Source organism: Mytilus trossulus, chromosome 13 (assembly GCF_036588685.1).
Source record: "Mytilus trossulus isolate FHL-02 chromosome 13, PNRI_Mtr1.1.1.hap1, whole genome shotgun sequence".
Lineage (NCBI taxonomy): Eukaryota > Metazoa > Mollusca > Bivalvia > Mytilida > Mytilidae > Mytilus > Mytilus trossulus.
In genome coordinates, this window is record NC_086385.1 from 38,384,343 (window position 1) to 38,402,118 (window position 17,776).

The following is a 17,776-nucleotide window of genomic DNA, read 5'->3' on the forward strand; positions in this document are numbered from 1 at the left end:
AACCTGAAGCGGGACAGACAGACGAACGGACGGATGGACGAACGGACGCACAGACCAGAAAACATAATGCTCCTCTACTATCGTAGGTTGGGCATAAAAATGTACTAAAAATGCCTGCAATAATTTAAGAACTAACAATACAATATAATTCTATGAAAGAGTTGTTACTATTGAAATTAATTATGCTGTTATCCTAACATGATTTAAAAAACAGATTAAGTGGTCAAAAATGGGAAAAGAAATTTTAGTAAATATACATTTATAAAAATCATAAAAAATAACTCAATATCTAAACTTTAGCATAAAAAAACAAGTGTCTGTGATTCATTATGCATATTTTGATAAATTGACATGACAAAGAGTACGTATACTTTACAAACTTTTACACTACAAAATTGATTAATCTTCTAAGACATGTTTTTACTCATGATAATTAAAAAGTTTTAGATCTATTTTTGGACCCAAAAAAATACATTGCAGAAAACGAAAATATATATTCTATAAACATGATAAATATAATTTTCATCCTCTACTATCGTAGGTGGGGCATAAAAATGTACTAAAAATGCCTGCAATAATTTAAGAACTAACAATACAATATAATTCTATGAAAGAGTTGTTACTATTGAAATTAATTATGCTGTTATCCTAACATGATTTAAAAAACAGATTAAGTGGTCAAAAATGGGAAAAGAAATTTTAGTAAATATACATTTATAAAAATCATAAAAAATAACTCAATATCTAAACTTTAGCATAAAAAAACAAGTGTCTGTGATTCATTATGCATATTTTGATAAATTGACATGACAAAGAGTACGTATACTTTACAAACTTTTACACTACAAAATTGATTAATCTTCTAAGACATGTTTTTACTCATGATAATTAAAAAGTTTTAGATCTATTTTTGGACCCAAAAAAATACATTGCAGAAAACGAAAATATATATTCTATAAACATGATAAATATAATTTTCAATTTAAACAATCATTTTGAAAATATAATTGTACCATGAGACAAGTTCTGAGTATTTTAATCAGGATGGCCTGAACAGTTAAATAAACTTTTGACTTCATAAATTGTCATTGACTTTATTAAAGTAACTGTTGCCTTTTTTGCATTGATAAATTGTTAGTATTACAGTTTTCAGCCTGTTGGATTAGCTTTTTTCCACAGTTTTTTCCTTTCTATGATAGTTACTAAAATGTCTTGGAAAAGTCTATCAACACCATCCCCTGTCGCTGCTGATGTCTCAAAATATCTGAAAAGGAAAATAAAGTGGGTATAAAACTTAATGACATGTGATAAGAAATATCAACAACAAAATTTCAGAAGTGCATCCATATTTTAGTTTAGTGTGACGTCCATGTTTATTTAACTAGTACATATTTTTGTTAAGGGGCCAGCTGAACCCCAGCTCCAGGTCAGGGCTTCCAAAACGGTCATATATTCCGGTCATTTGTATAATGTCCGGTAAAAGTCCGGCTGGGCAAAGCATGAAACGGTCATCTACTTTTTAGTTTTCAAGGCTTTTTCGGTCATTTTAACATAAATCACGATCTTTTTTACCCAACCTTATGCCTTTAACATCCACACATTTCTGATCAGGACCAGGTGAAGGATTTGTGATGAAGACCCATTAGGGGCCTTGGGCTGTTTTCTGCTCTTTGGTTTGGTTGATGTCTCTTTGACAGACATTCCCCATTCAACATTCAGAAAATCGTGTGTTTAACATATGAAAATAGTAAGAAAATCCTTTTTAATTTCTATCATAAAGAGAAAATCATGTTTTTTCACTTATTATAACAGTAAGAAAACCTTTTAATTAATTTTGATAAAGCAAACAGTACATGTATGTAGTGAATTTTTTTTATTCAACATAATCTCTTCAATTTTTTATGTTTTTTTTTATTTTGAAACACACAATCAAATGTTATAAAAAGGGAGATAATACCTCTTTCTTCAATTTTTTTGCTATTTTTCACATTTCTTTCTCAGTGTAATAAAATTGTTTCAATTTTAAGAAAATATCTGTTTCTGGCAAATGATTGATTGAAATTTAATCATGAAGTATAATTTCTCTGGTTTATTCTAAAAATTCAAATTGTGACATTTTGTAAAAAGGCGACCATGTCTGATGACATCACATATATAAAGAACAAAACTTTCTGCAAATCTTTGAAATAGTAGGATAAAAATCATTAAATATTGAAACTCAACTGTCTGGTGTGGTGAAATATCATAACAAACCTGGTTTGAGCTTATAAGTGAGTGTTAATTCCCTGCTTATTTCATAAAGGATTTTTGAATACAAACTAGTATCTAGAACTTATAGCATCACATCAATATCCAATCATTAATAAAATTATTTCAGGTAGCATCACATTCAAGCAATATTTTTTTTAATAAAGATCCACTGCACTTACTTGATTCTGTTTTGATTTGCCCATTTCTTTGATTCATTTGTACTTATTACTCTTTTCTGTTTTAAATCAGTCTGTGAATTATAAAATAGTATTAATAACAAATATGTACTGTAAATTCAGAAATTAATATTGCATGCATTTAGTATTGCGATTTTTCAAAAATAGAATGTGATTGTAATTATTGCTATTTAAAAAGTCTACATTCAGATCTATGTTTAAGTTATCAAAATGTGAGTTTTTATTATTGTGATTCTCACATAGTCGCATTATTCGCATTAATTAAAACCTCGCAATAATTTCTGACTTTACAGTAGTATATGTATATGTTGTCTGTATAAACTAGATTTCAAATAAACAAAACTTTTTAAAAAATATTGGCTAAAACAGTGATTTAAATTGAGTTAGAATTGTATACAGCTTGATTTCCCTAAACCATCAACATGATCAAATATAAATTTAAAAATCCAATGAAAATTTATCATTCAAAATGATTTTTTGTGTATTGTTTTGATATTTAAGTGTATGATAACAAACCTTATTAGCTACAACAATGAGATCTGGTGTTCCAGTTGTGTAACGCTGAATTTCCTTAAGCCAGGAGTCAAGGGCATCAAATGTGGCTTGGTTTGTGACATCAAATGCCAAAAAAATAGCATCTGCTTGGATATAAAGTTCATTTCTTACATCAATGTATTCTGTACTGCCCGACAGATCCCAAAGATGGACTCTCACTAAAATTATTGTACAGTATAATAATTAATAATTGAATTGTATTCAGGAGTAAAATATAAATAATGTAAAATATAAGAGGATTCATATTTCTTGTTATCATCATCAGAGTTTTAATTTCCTTCAATGCATGTTTGTGAATATAATCATTAAAGGACATGTTCAACTAAGGATAATATGCTGCTTTAGTTTCTAAAAGGCAAAAGACAAAAATTTTAACCTTAATAATCAAGGAAAATCAATCTTCTTTTATATATAATGAGAAATAAGAATACATGTGCAAATAGTTTTCAATATGACTTTCGTACAGCGGTATACTGTAACTTTTATTTTGCATTTTCCTCTCTGATAAGATTTATAATACTGATAATTAGAAATGTATTGAAAAGGTCTTTTAAAATGATTAAATTTTTGTCAAATTTTTATGGATTTTGTGTGTGTAGGTGAACCATAAAAAAAATCAAATATTCTATGAATATATATGTTTCTTCATGGCTTGTATTCATTAAAGCCATGTGTTTAAGTTTAAACAATTTTCTTGTGTTCAGTCAAGATATTGGTACTCACTGAAAAAAAAAATCCACAGAGATTCAAATATATGATATCCAATAAAAAAAAAAAACTGTCCTTAAGGGCATACGATACAGTTGTGATCCCGTATTTACAAGTTGATGAAAATTTGCATAGAGGCTATTTCTTACCTGATTAAATCAAACATGTAATAAAAAGTATACCTTCATGTGCTTCTTTTTGAGTTAAATGAGGTCGAGATTTTGTATATTTGCTCAAAATTCGGATTTGTGGCCGTATTTTCCCTTTCGAAAGAAAGACATCACTTTTTTGTTTTAAAAAATAAACACACATTGTTTTTTATTAAATAATTTGTAATTTCTGTATTTTATAAGAATTCTAAAAGTTTATGCATTTTTTGTTTAGAAATAACTCATATTTATCAAATGGTCATGAATTGAGAAAGAAAACGTCAATTTTTGCTGTATATTTATAAATATTAAAAAAAATGCACTATTTACAGTTTTATAAAATTTGGTACAGATAATCTCCCTGCAAAATGAAACAAAATGTCGTTTTAAAAAATAGAGGTCCATGCACTCGTTTTCAAATTGAATCAGTTTGAATGATAAAAATCAGTCGAAAAATGCATCTTTTCCCGATATGTCACAATTTGACGTCGCGAAAATAACATTTTACATTAGCAACGTCATTACCTCCCCTGTAACTGTATCGTATGCCCTTAATAAAAAAAAGTATGAAGATTTATGTCGCTCTGTCTACAAAAATGGGAGGTAATCCTTGATCTGTAAAATAATAATTTGATTAACTACTTACAATCTATGCCTTCACAATGCTGGATTTTAAATCCGTAATCTACTCCAACTGTAGGTTGATACCCAGCACTGAACTGAAAAAGGGATATAATTTTCTAAGAACATCTATTAAAAAAGTCATAATGTTATCATGTTGTCATTATGAATATACTGTGTGCCTCCAATATTTGACATTATGTTTAATATGTAAAATAAATGATTGCAGACAAATCAACCAGGCAATCTTGTGATGGAATGGCAAAATATATATTAAAAATGAAAAATATCAAAAGAGCTGTAGATATTTTTTAAAAAGTGTTGTGGTCTGTTTAAAAGATCAAGTGTTAACATTTATTACTAATATGTTACAATTTGAATTTCCCGTGTAAGAATGGCTGCTTGATGACTTAAGTCTCAACTTTTTTAATATGTTGTATAGCAGCAATCAATCAATCAATCCTTAACATTAAATGAAAATTTCAACTGTGCATAATTATTAAGAGTTATCTCCCATTTCAAGAAACATTTTTTATTCATAGGTATGTAACTACTTGCAAAGGCTTAATACTTATTGAAAAAAAGTTTTAGAAAAAGGTCTGTATGGTAGTAATTTTTTTTCCCAGTGGCAGATTCAAGTGGGGTGCAAACAATGTCACATTTTTTTTCAACTTTCAAAGTAAAAATTGAAGAATGATATTGGGGAATAATTTTTAAGGTAACATCTAAACATACCTTACTTTCACAGAAATGCTTGACAAGACAGGTTTTACCTACACACGCACTGCCAACACCAACTACCTAAAATTATCAAATAAATGTGTAACAATTATTAAACCAAGCCTAATCATACATGTAAATCTATGTTTTTATATATATATATATATGTGTAATTGGAATTTGTTGAAAAATTGACATGTTGACAATCAAAATTATCAAACCACTTCTTCTTGTATTGTTGAATGCCAAAACACCACTATTGTAAATACAATGTAGCCACTCAAACATATTAGGTGGATGTTTCTATCCTCATGTACAGTCATAAATTTTCCCTAAATGTGTATACCTGGCTGCGACAATCAGAGCCATGATGGAAATATCTGTACATGTATATATATAAGTACAGGGTTAGAACTTAAGACCTTGGCAATGATAGCCCACAGCTTAAATTTTGTACTCCACATATATAGTGCTATACAAGAAAAGCAGAAATTTAAGTAGCTCACAGCAAATTTTAGGGGCCATTGGCCTGTGGGTCCCTGCTAATATCATACCCTATTAAAGAGGTGAAGGATACCAAACAAAGGGATATTCTAACTCAAAAGTCAAAAAAAATCTGACAACAGTTTACAAACCTAACATAGAAAACCAAATACTGATAAATGCTATAAATCCCACCAAAATTTGGGATAATCTCAGGTGCTCTGTATCTATTTATATAAATTCAATGAAAAATGCATTTTGTAGAAATCTGGCACCGAAATATTTTACATCTATTTAGCTAATTCAGTCCAATTTTACATTTGAAATGGATGAACTTTTGACTACCTTAGAAAGACTTACAATAATTTCAGGTCCAAATAGGCAATTTCTATCTGCTTAGTTCTGTCTCATTAAAACAAAATCCCACCCCTTTACTTTCTGTTCCATTACTCCCACCGCCTTAACTCCTGCTTCTTATCCACTTTAGTCCCTGCATGGTTCCCCCTGCCCCCTGTCCAGCGCCTCTTTTTAACTGGCCTTGTCATTTATGTTTTTACTTATGAGCTTTAATGTACGTATTGTATCATCATGATCATACGCCTTTTGATTTCTATTTTACATTGTATATGGGTTTTCTAGTCAAAAGCTAATACCTTAGTGCCTTTATTTATTCCCTGTTTCTTTGTTTTGTTTTATATGTGTCTATAAGTTTAATTCAACTTTCAAATTTTATACAATACAATACAATATTTTATTCGCACAAACACATTTACATTAAATGGTTATGGCATACAAAATTAAGACAATAAACTGACAATAGTTAAGGTAGCACTACAGTCAGAATTTTTCGGACTCCAATCAACAGTCTTTAAAGATTAATTTCTCTATAACTACTCTGTGGATTTTTAAAATCTTTAACTCATTTTAAAGCTGAAATATAATCTTTCTTAATCTATTTAAAAATTTATTTTTGGTTTGATTAATCTCAAAATGATAGCTCATTAATTGCCAAAAAAGTGGTCTTCCAACTTGGATCAAAATGGCACATTCATGTCAAATGGAAGTGAAAATTTGTTTTCATCCCTTTAATCAACCATACCATGGCGGGAGTTTGACGTCACAGATTTGACCAACATCTATAATGTAGTACATGTAATTAAATATAGACAAAGCTCGGCCTCTTTCCAGACAGTCTAAGATAAGAGAATAACATGATTGACCAGCTGCATATAATCAATGTTTAACATCATTATTCTCTATATTTAAAGAATAATTTTCATTTGAATTTTAAAAAAGAAATAAACTATGTCTGAAATAAGCTAGAACATTGAGAGAAGTGTGCATAAAAAACATGTTCATAAAAAGATCAAGAGTTATACCATCCTTTTCTTGAAAATACACTTTTCCTCAGATTTTTTTTAATTTAATGGAACTGAAAAATTAGTTAAATTGCATAAAACTGTATTCAAATGAAGAAGACCAAGGGACTAAATTTATACAGGCAGTCAGAGGCTTTTAATATTTTCCCACTCTTTTCCATAGTATTTTATTTTTATTTTAGGTAGATTTTTTTCCCTTTATATTTTTTCTTTTTCTCTGTTCACTTCCCTGTTATATGAATTATTTTTGTTGCAAAACAATGAGATAAGACTACAATATTTCAAATTCTCTTGTGGTCAGGGATTAACAGCTGGACACTGGCATCAACAGATGATTGACAAATTAGCCCCTCCCAAATGCCTATATATTTAGATTAATTACCATGTACTTTTATTTACATAAGTCAATTATAAATTTACTCCCTGTTGCAATATGATAATGACTTTCAGATTTCTATAAACTGTGCAGAATAGTACTAACTTCAAAAGTATGGGTTAAAAAAAAAAATCTTCAAAAAATCATTGTTAGACTGTAGTGCTACCTTAAATTGATTACAATTATATTAGAGTGACAGTGGTATTCACAGCAAAGAAGAAAAAGGCTATAAATATCAACAGTTAACAAATTTATGCATACCTGCCAACTGTCACTATTTGTGGGGGATTTCCCCCATGGAGGCTCCAAAATTGAAATTTTGAAAGAGCAATTTTGTCCACAATTTAAACAAAACAATCAATTTTACAATGACTTTAGACTTATAAAAGTATGCAGAAGCCAACAAACAACATTTAAATGTATTTGCAGGTCCCCTTGAAAGTTTGTTAGGACTATGACAGCCATCTTCCACGCAAAACCCCCATGGGCATTTTGAAAAGTTGGCAGGTTTGTATATGTCTTTACTTTTTAAAAATTAAACCTCCCTTCATGTCCTAGAAAATACCTACTTTTACCCAATTCAGTGCATTAACTGCATCTTGTGGATTTTTCGTCAAATGCCCTGGTTTTCTATCCATTTTTGTAACCCTCTCAACGATTCATTCTCCTTCGCAACATGTAAACAATCACCTCAATTTCGACCTTGGGTTTTCCCCTTATGGATGAAGCGAGGATATTTATTTTCGTAAAAAAAAAAAATTTTAATTTGTTCTAACTATAATGTAATTCCAAATTAAAGAGTTTGCTGGCTTTCTTTTGAGTCAGTATAAAGATATTTTTAAGTCTAAAACATAACAAGTTAATTTTGACACGTATGCTAAAATATCACAGCTGACTTACTCTGTAGAATTCCGGAGTACCTAAAATAAGTCTTGATATTGGATTATTTTTGTTTGCATTTTTAAAATATTTTGCTGTATAATAACCTGTTGAAATCATTGTTACAACATTGATATATATATAAATATTAGAACACAGTATTTTTTTTATCTATAAAGACATTTACGTCAGTCTTTTTTAGAAGGTTATGCTCGGGAATCTTATGTTTGTTTTAGGCAAATCTTTATAAAGCTGAGTACAACCAAATACCAAAGCGAAAGTGAAAGAAAGCCTTTAGAACTTTTCATTAGAAATTAGAAAATGGCACATTTATTCGTCGCATATATTTTATGGTTCTTTGGTGGAGCTTGGGGATTACACCATTTCTATCTTGGACGAGATAGACATGCTTTTATTTGGTGGTCGACGTGGGCTGGATGTTTTGGACTCGGTTGGGTTCGTGATCTCTGGCGGATACCAGAGTATGTTTATGCAGCAAACAAAGATCCTGGATACTTGAAAGATTTAAATGAAAAAGCAAAGCGATATCCAATACCTCAATTCAATGTTGTAAGATTCGCAGGAGAAGTGATAGTTGGTTTCTTATTTGGCATACTGATTCGAATTTGTATTCCAGATGATTTTGTTGCACTGTTCATTGGTCGTGTTCTGTCAATAATTGTGCCTCCGTTTGCAGTAGCAATAGGTGAGAAACTACCATGTCATGTTCTGAATGTTATTGTTGCATATTGGTTTTATTTAAGGCAGCAGTGGGGCAACCCAGCATGCTTTAGCCAACTTGGCCTTCATAAGCTTTGCGTACATTTACATGTACCTCCATTCCTTAATTGCTTTCAAGACGCAACGGCCATAGGATATGTCGGCCATATGATAACGCCACATGATCAATGGGACATATCGGCCTCACTTAAAAAATAAAATTTATGGAGGTTTTAACATAAAACATGTAAAATATGTAATAATAAAATAAGTATTTATCATTGTTAGTTCGTATAAATAACATCATGAACATAAATATGATTTTTTAGTAAAAAAAATTCTTCACAAGAGATCTAAAAATCATTTAAAAAACAATATGATATTTTAATATTTTATAAGATTAATCATATTCCTACATGTCCTATATGAAGGGGGTAGGAGGGGTTTTGATCCCGAAATCCCGGGCTTATAAACACGAAATCCAGAGGTCTTGAATTAAAATAAATTTAAATCCCGTCATCCCAAAAATTCGACAAAAGAATTCCTGGATCCTGGAAGGGTCAATCCTGAAATCCGAGCTTAAAAACACCTAATCCTGGAGTCCCAATAAAGATCCTACCCCCTCAATATGATATAATACGAAAACAAATGATACAGTCAAGGGACTTACTTAAACAAGTGATTTTCTAAATCACTGATCAATTCAAGTAACATTATTTCCATAAAGGTTGGAAGTTAGAGTTGTCTTTCTTTAATAATCACCTTTTTAAGTAGTACAAATTAATCACTAGAAGAAGTGATTTAATAATAGTGTAGCTTTAAATATAGAATACTAATGATCCAGGTACTTATTATGTTTCTAAACTTATCAGAACCAACATCTGTGTTGTCTAGGATGACCAGGTCATTTCAGGTGATGACCTTGTACTGAATCTAGGATAATGACATAAAAATCACTTGTTAAAGTATCAGACCTCAATTTCCTTCCCAAAAATCATTTCTTAAAGTATCATTCTTTTAATAACCCCAACTAATTTCAACAACCCCGAACAGTGAAATTTTTATCGCGAACAGTAGAATTTTATTACATTTTCTGAAAGATGAAACCTTGAACTTCACAGGAAAAATACTCCCACTGCTGTGAAAAATCTTTTAAGAAAGTATCAGTTCATTATGTAAAGCCATTATAATAGCATTTTTTCACCTAAAATAGAATTTTCAGGTAAATGATAACATCAAAGGCATAAACCTTGCTACTTAAAAGAAGCAAAAAGTTCATTTTTTTTAATTTTACTAATTAAAAGATGTTATTTAAACCTATGTGTTTAAAATTTTGAAAAAAAATACAAAATCCCAATTTGTGACAAAACCTTGAATTTGCTACTCAAATAAGTGATTTTAAAAATCACTTATTTTAGAAAGTCCCCTGACTGTGATATAACCCAATTAAACATGATAAATAATGTAAAAACAGTATAGTTTATTAAAAAGTAATACTAACCATCTATAAGTATCAAAATATTTCATATATAACCTGATAACATCTATATATAATAAAAAAAACATGGACAAAGTATTGCCTTTTTTGTACTATGGCTATTTCATCTTTTTGGTGTATGGCAGTTTCATCCTATGGACGTCATGTCAGTATGGCCATTACGTCCTGCATCGCCATAATCATGATAATGGTATTATAATAAAGTGTAATAGGGCAAGGAATGAAACATGAAATATACATGATATTTATCTTTAATCATGTTAATCTGCAGAATTACATATGTTTCATATTGTTTAATTTAATTACTAAATTTATTTGTATACTTTAAATTCAGAAATTATTCTTAGCTAGGTTACAATATTGCAAGTTGATAAATGATACGGGGTGAGAATCGCAATAATAAGACCTCGCGTTCTGGTATCTGGTTCATTATGTTCTTAGACAGATTTTCTTGAAATCGCAATAATTAATCCCATATTTTTGTTCATTCTTAAAAAAAAAACATATTAAATGCATGCAATAATTTTTGAATTGTGGATACAAATGGAAGGTTGGTATGTCCGATAAGGGCCAATTTTGGCGTCAAATTTAAGGTTCATCAGACGAAAGATTTTGGGCACTTTTTAAGCCCTTAAGTGTCTATTTCAGTTGATTCAATTAGTTTAACTGATTTAGTCATTAAAAATGCTTCAATTCAAGCTAATATATGAAAAATCTATCAAATATGCCAAAACATTTTACTTTTCAGATGGTTTTTGTCAAAAATAAAAGTGGCTGCATCTGTGTTCATCCTCAACCTTTACACATGTTATGTATTATCATCAAGTACAACCATGACAATTTACATTTCAATATTACGAATGAACACAAATGCGGCCACTTTGATTTAAGATGGAACCCCTCGAAAATTTAACTAGAATGCTAAAATTGTGAAGATTTCAGTAATTTAGCATGACTGCTATATTTTGGGGCCAAAAGGGGTCTAAACGGACCTACTCCTGTGAAATGTTTGATAACATTACTTATATCACCATTTGTTTTGCCAAACTACAGTCTTATATACCAGTACAATATATGTTAGTGTAAATATACATGTAAGGGACCTCTGGGTGTGGGATTTTTTAGCTTGGTAGAAAACCTTTGGCTGGCTCCGGGCTGTTTTCTGCTCTTTTGTCATGCTGTACATTCCCCATTTAAATTTTATTACATATATAACCTTTTATTTTCTGCTTTCAGGAGTTCATTTAGTTGGAAATGTAAATCCGGAAAAAGTAAATTTCCAGTGGGCGTTACTTGGAGCGTATATATCAATACCTATGTTGACTTTAGATTCTGGAAATAACTTGGTATATTCTTCAATACTTTCTGCAATTGCAGTAAACTGGCAGGGAAAAAATTGGAACAGAGATTATTTAGAAAAGCGTGGACTTTGCAAAAGAATATTTGTATTAACTGTCTGTGGATTGCTATATTTATCACTTTGGTCAAGTGCAATTTATTTTAATGCAACAATTACAACAAAAGAGGGAGACGAAGTTCCATTACGAGAGGCTATAAATAACTTTTTTACCTCCCCTGCATGGGCAGATACAAAAGAATCATTTAGAAATTTATATAAATATTACCAAGAACATGGCTGGGAAAATTTATATAACAAGATAGTAGATTCTTTAGATCCATTAGGAGAATCCAAAGCATATAAAGTAAGTTATATTGGACTTATAGAACAATAATTTATGTTTTAATTGTCAGATTATTGTGTCATGCAGTCATTTATCTATAATATTTAATGATATACATGCATATATGCACAATTGTAGCCTAGGTATTGCACACATTTGTGTTCACCTGCACTTCTTATAACAATGTAATAAATGTAATCCTTATAGTACAGCTGCCAATATTAAGTTGTTAAAGCACAAAATCATATAAACAGATAAGGTTCTCCGAGCTTGCTTCTAGCATTTTTAAGTATTTTGGATATGAAATATTGATATATACATAATATACACATAATTTATTTATACACATGTATGTATACCATGTAATTTAAACAAAATGAAATATTTTAAAGAGGTATTGATGGGGTTATTGTAATATGTAATTATTACTTGTTCATTACAAATAATTGACAGAGACCTTTCTACACATGTTCTATTACATGGAATTGCAATTTGAATTCATTTCCATGTTTTTTTTTAAATTGTTTACTATGAATTTATTTATTTTCGTGGGATTCAATTTTTCGTGAATGAAGGAAAAATTACATGTTCATAGACATATGATTGTCTGTCATTAGATATTCAATTTCATGGTTTTGCCAAAGTATTTTCGAACAAGCCTATAGAAAATTTGGCAATTCACTGAACATTTAATTTCCCACGAAACCCACGAAAATCGTCCAAAATTATCAACCAGACAACACTCTTGTATGATAAATAAATTTGGTTTTACATTTGATTTCCAATAGAATGGGACTCATTTCTATTTAAATATCAGTTCTAAATAATCTAAATTTATATTGTAGGATTTAGGTGTGCACGAAAATGCTTCGGAAGAGGAGATTAAGAAATCGTATAAAAAATTAGTGAAACAGTGGCATCCAGATAAACATATAGATCCAGATAAAAAAGCTGAAGCACAGAAAAGATTTATAGAGATACAAGAGGCATATGAAACATTGTCTTCAATAAAGACGAAAAGAGCACAGAGAAATAAGAAATCAAGATCATCTAGTCAAGATCATAGAGAACACACAGAATTCTAAACATTTGATTTTTTTGTAAAGAATCAAAGAAATTGTTTAAAGTATAAAGATGTTGGACATGTCAAAGCCCATGCCAAGAAAATTCAAAATTGGGGAAATTTGTAAAAACAGGGTTTCTTTTATGGAGTGTATGTATTAGTGGTAAAAGGATATACAAAAATGTATACATATTTTGTATAATGTACTTTATGGTATAGTTTCTATAGTAAAAATACTTAGCCAAACAATGATTATGGTTTCTAGATCTGCAAGAATTTATGATCAGTTAAAAAAATTATGACGTGTTTTCCCTAGGTTATGCCCAGAAATTTTTTAATTTTGAGTAATTGTAAAGAGTTTCAGGAGTGTTTGTGGCGGTAAAAGGAAATATACATATTTTGTTCAATGTTTTTATGGTACAAATTTTATTGTAAAATACTTAGTCAAACAACTAGATCTTTTGTGTAAAAAAAAACCCAGAAGGTATGGGCATACCATAGTTTTATTGACAATTTTTTCATTTCTTTATATCTTGTACATGTAGCTGCATTATTGTCATCCAAACATTGTAAACATTTGACAAATGCTCTGAAAATAGATCTGTTGAATTCTTTTAAGTTTCATGGTATAAATTGTATATAATCATGTACACAGGTTGCTTCATAACCTGAAAGAAACATTCAGAGAATCTCTTGCATGTCTTTTATCTAATAACATCTACTATGTTGTTCATGTTAAGTCTTGATTTAAATAATTTTTTACTTATTCCATGACTTTGTTTTTTTACACCTTTTCTTGGTAAATTTAAATATACAATTTTTAGAAAAAATTCAATGATATCAGTGCATGCATAAAATATAAAGGGATTCAATGTTCTTGTTTACATGAATTCACCCTATTGTACTTACAATAGACGTATTTACACTTGTATGCAAATTTGTCCGCCATTACATAACATCACACAGGTTCCCGTAAACTTTGACTTCATAATTCAAAACATATGACGTCACAACTAAAAAGTGATTGTTGCTTGACGTCAAAAGGTTATTTGGAGGTGATGTAAGGTCATTCGGAGGCAAGATACAGCTTAATACCACAAGTGTAAATACGTTTATGTATAAACAACCTTAAAATTAAATCAAAACAATCTGAAAAAGTATACAGAAAATGATGATCTGATAAACATTATAATGCATTGTAATGTGCATTTATAATGCATTGTAATGTGCATGCACATAGGGATATAATTTGTTAATTATGAAAGCGAAAGTACAAATCGATTAAGTTTTTGTTTATTTCATTTGCATATTTGATACCAATCCTAAAATTTTTAAATTATATATATGTTGACTTTTTGTTTTTATGTCAATGCATTTTGCCTACAGTTACATAAAGTCCAGCTGTTGGCAGCATTTATCCAATAAATGAAAACCATTTGCATGTATTTATATCTAATTGTTATTCTACAAACAAAGTCCTTGTCAATGAAAAACATAGTAATCATTCATGTTACAATAAAAAAAATCATTTTCAATAAATCATGAGAGAAATTTATCCATTTTGCTAGAAGCCACAACAGTATTGTAGTATGTTGTTACACATATCAGTCCAAAACCACTTTCTATATGTTTTTTGTATTATTGCCTGATGTTTGTTATTTATTTACTTTTTGAAGTCTTTATTTGTAGAAAGATGTGAATATCCTAATCAAAATACTGCCATCCTGGGTTTTTCATTACCTATTTATTTAGCTGTGTTAAAGTTGTGCCAATATACTTTAAAGAGCATTTTTTAAAGATATTTTATTTTATTATAAAATGCAAGATAGTATCTTTACTTAAAGATTTAAATTTTTAAGTGAAACATAATCAGGAACAAGCTAAGGGCAAAGAATAATACTAAATAGCAAATAAATGACTGGACCTTAGAAATTGTAACAATTGGGGAAAAAAGTTTTATTTATGATATTTTTTCTAAAACTTTATTTTGTGGAGAAAAACTATGTACTGTGGACACTTCTGATTTTCCATTATATTAAATGTAATCAACGACTTTGAAAGAGTTCATTTAGGTGTTACATACACTTCAGGGAGATAACTCTGTTTAATCAGCTGAATGTTTTAATCACATTCTTTTATCAAGAAAACATGAAGCTTCTAAATTATTAAAATTAATGATGTCAAACTGCTATGTATCAAAACGAATTTTTTTCTGATAATGTGTCTGGTTCACATTTTTTGAAGTTTAAATAATTTTGTCAAAGGGTCAAAGTAAATATTTGGTCAAAATTTTATAAAAATTAAAGGGAGTCCAATTAATTTTAGACAATGTTTAATGAACCACCTTAAATGATATTTAACCAAATTATAATTTCTCTTTTTTTATTTAAATGATCAATGTGACTGTTATTTGATTTTTCGTTAAGATTCTATGCTAGGACATGTAGAAGATTGTAATCTCTTTGGATAAACTTTTGTAAATCTCATTTGCTTGTTGAAATATTAATTTCAAATGCCTCTATAACCATAGTTACATTCTTTGAAAATAAACCCTTATTTCCTACAATTTTATTTTCATATTGTATAGTTTAAATAATATTTAATAAAATTTGTCAGGGAATGATTACTTATTTTTGTATGTTACTCATAGTCTCTGATGTCATATATCTGTGAAATTATGTTCCCAGATTAAGTGGATTAGTCTTTTTTTAGCATGCTGTTTTATGTATTAGTTTTTGATTAGGTCTAGTTTATGCTGAACCACAAGTGGTAAGTGAACGATAATTGGTATGCAGTTGTATTAGTATTGGCACATCTCATTACCATGGAGATCATTTTGCCCCGCCCCCTCAGTTATTGTCTATTGACTTTGAAATTTTGCTTAATCTTTATATATTTGTTTGTGATTAAGTCAGTTTATGAGGAACCACTAATAATTGGTATGCAGTTGTATAAGCATTCACATATCTCATTTCCATGGAGATTTTTTGGCCCTGCCCCTTCAGTCATGGTCTTTTTACTTTGAAATATTTGATTAGTTTTCATGTATTAGTTTGTGTTTAGGTCTGTTTATGAGGAACCACCAGTAGTTAGTTAATGATAATTGGTATGCAGTTGCAAAACCATTGATATATCTCTTTTCAATTGAGATTATTTTGCCCTGCCTCCTCAGTCATGGTCTATTGACTTTATAACTTCAAAGCATAGTTTTCATGTATTAATTTGTGATTAGGTCGGTTTATGGAGAACCACTAGTTGTAGGTCAATGGTATTTGGTATGCAGTTGTATTAGCATTGGCACATCTCATTTCCTTGGGGATTTGTTAGCCATGTTCCTTCAATCATGGTTCATTGACTTTGAATATTTGCTACATGTTTTAGATGTTGCTACATTTCCACATTTGCATTATCGAAATTAAAAAAAAAGTGAGACTTATCTCTGTGATAACAGTTTATTATATATTTTATAATAATTAAATGTATGCCATATGTGTTAACTTCTCAGCCAATGTGTGATACAGAAATATTTGATTTTTGTTTGTATCATTGAATTATTTCCCTTAACACAGATCATAACCATTATTCATACACATTTTTTGTATATGCTGTCCTAAATCACACACTGGATGTCCAACTATGTTGAATCTTTTGACTTTTCCATGAACAGTGCTAGATGGATATGTACTCGCCGTCTATTTTTCTTTATTATGAATCTTAATTTGTTTTGTTAACATATATTTTGCTTTTTATATAGGTCATGAATTTTAACTCAATATCAGCAAATATAGTATATCCAAGCTTACAATTCTTCAAACAAATCCCATAAAACCATTATTCCTACTGCCATCTGTATATGCTGTCCTAAACCACTACCTGCTGGATGTCCAACTATGTTGAGTCTTTACTTTTTCATGAACAGTGCTTGAATGATCTTTATTTTCCTTATATTTTCCTTTATTATGAATCTAAATTTGTTTTGTTAACCTATGTTTTGCTTTTTGTATAGATTTTTGAATTTTAACTAAATTCCAGCAAATATAGTAAATCTCAGCTTCACAATTCACACATTGCAGCAATGTCAAGTCTGTTGAGATTTTTTGTGAACAAACAAATGCTTTGATAATATTTCTAATCTCAAATTTGTCTATTGCTGTTCCTGACCATTAGAATACCGGCTATTTAATAAATGGATTTATGTTTATCTATGAAATTTCTTTATTTTCTATGCCTCAATTAAATTATTCTGTTAGTCTGTCCATCTAATGGTCTTGGTTATCATAAAGCCCATCACTATTCCAATCAGCTAGAAGTTAGCTGATGTGAAAAAAATATTTGTGTTGGGAGAAAAATGCATCTGTATGGGGACAATCGTAATGCATTTGAGAAATCGTAAGGATAAATAAAGGCAACAGTATTATTTTGTTCAAAAGCCATAAATAGATTGAGAGAAAACAATTCTGGATTACAATCTTAAACCGATGCAAACTTTTGTAGGA

At 29.7% G+C, this 17,776-nt stretch overlaps 2 protein-coding genes across 2 annotated transcripts; one reads left to right on the top strand and one right to left on the bottom strand.

Annotated features, from left to right (window-relative positions):
- Positions 1-739: 739 nt before the first annotated feature.
- LOC134694026 (dnaJ homolog subfamily C member 27-like) lies at positions 740-8,173 on the bottom strand. The gene is made up of 6 exons (XM_063555028.1): positions 8,004-8,173; positions 5,216-5,277; positions 4,506-4,578; positions 2,964-3,160; positions 2,430-2,500; positions 740-1,264 (listed from the first exon to the last, which is right to left on the bottom strand). Exons 1-6 carry the CDS (start codon positions 8,074-8,076, stop codon positions 1,150-1,152), a joined length of 591 nt encoding a protein of 196 aa, XP_063411098.1. The 5' UTR covers positions 8,077-8,173; the 3' UTR covers positions 740-1,149.
- Positions 8,174-8,585: 412 nt separating this feature from the next.
- On the top strand, positions 8,586-17,481 carry LOC134694023 (dnaJ homolog subfamily C member 22-like). Its single transcript, XM_063555026.1, has 3 exons — positions 8,586-9,023; positions 11,772-12,238; positions 13,063-17,481. Exons 1-3 carry the CDS (start codon positions 8,639-8,641, stop codon positions 13,300-13,302), a joined length of 1,092 nt encoding a protein of 363 aa, XP_063411096.1. The 5' UTR covers positions 8,586-8,638; the 3' UTR covers positions 13,303-17,481.
- The last annotated feature ends 295 nt before the right edge of the window (positions 17,482-17,776 follow it).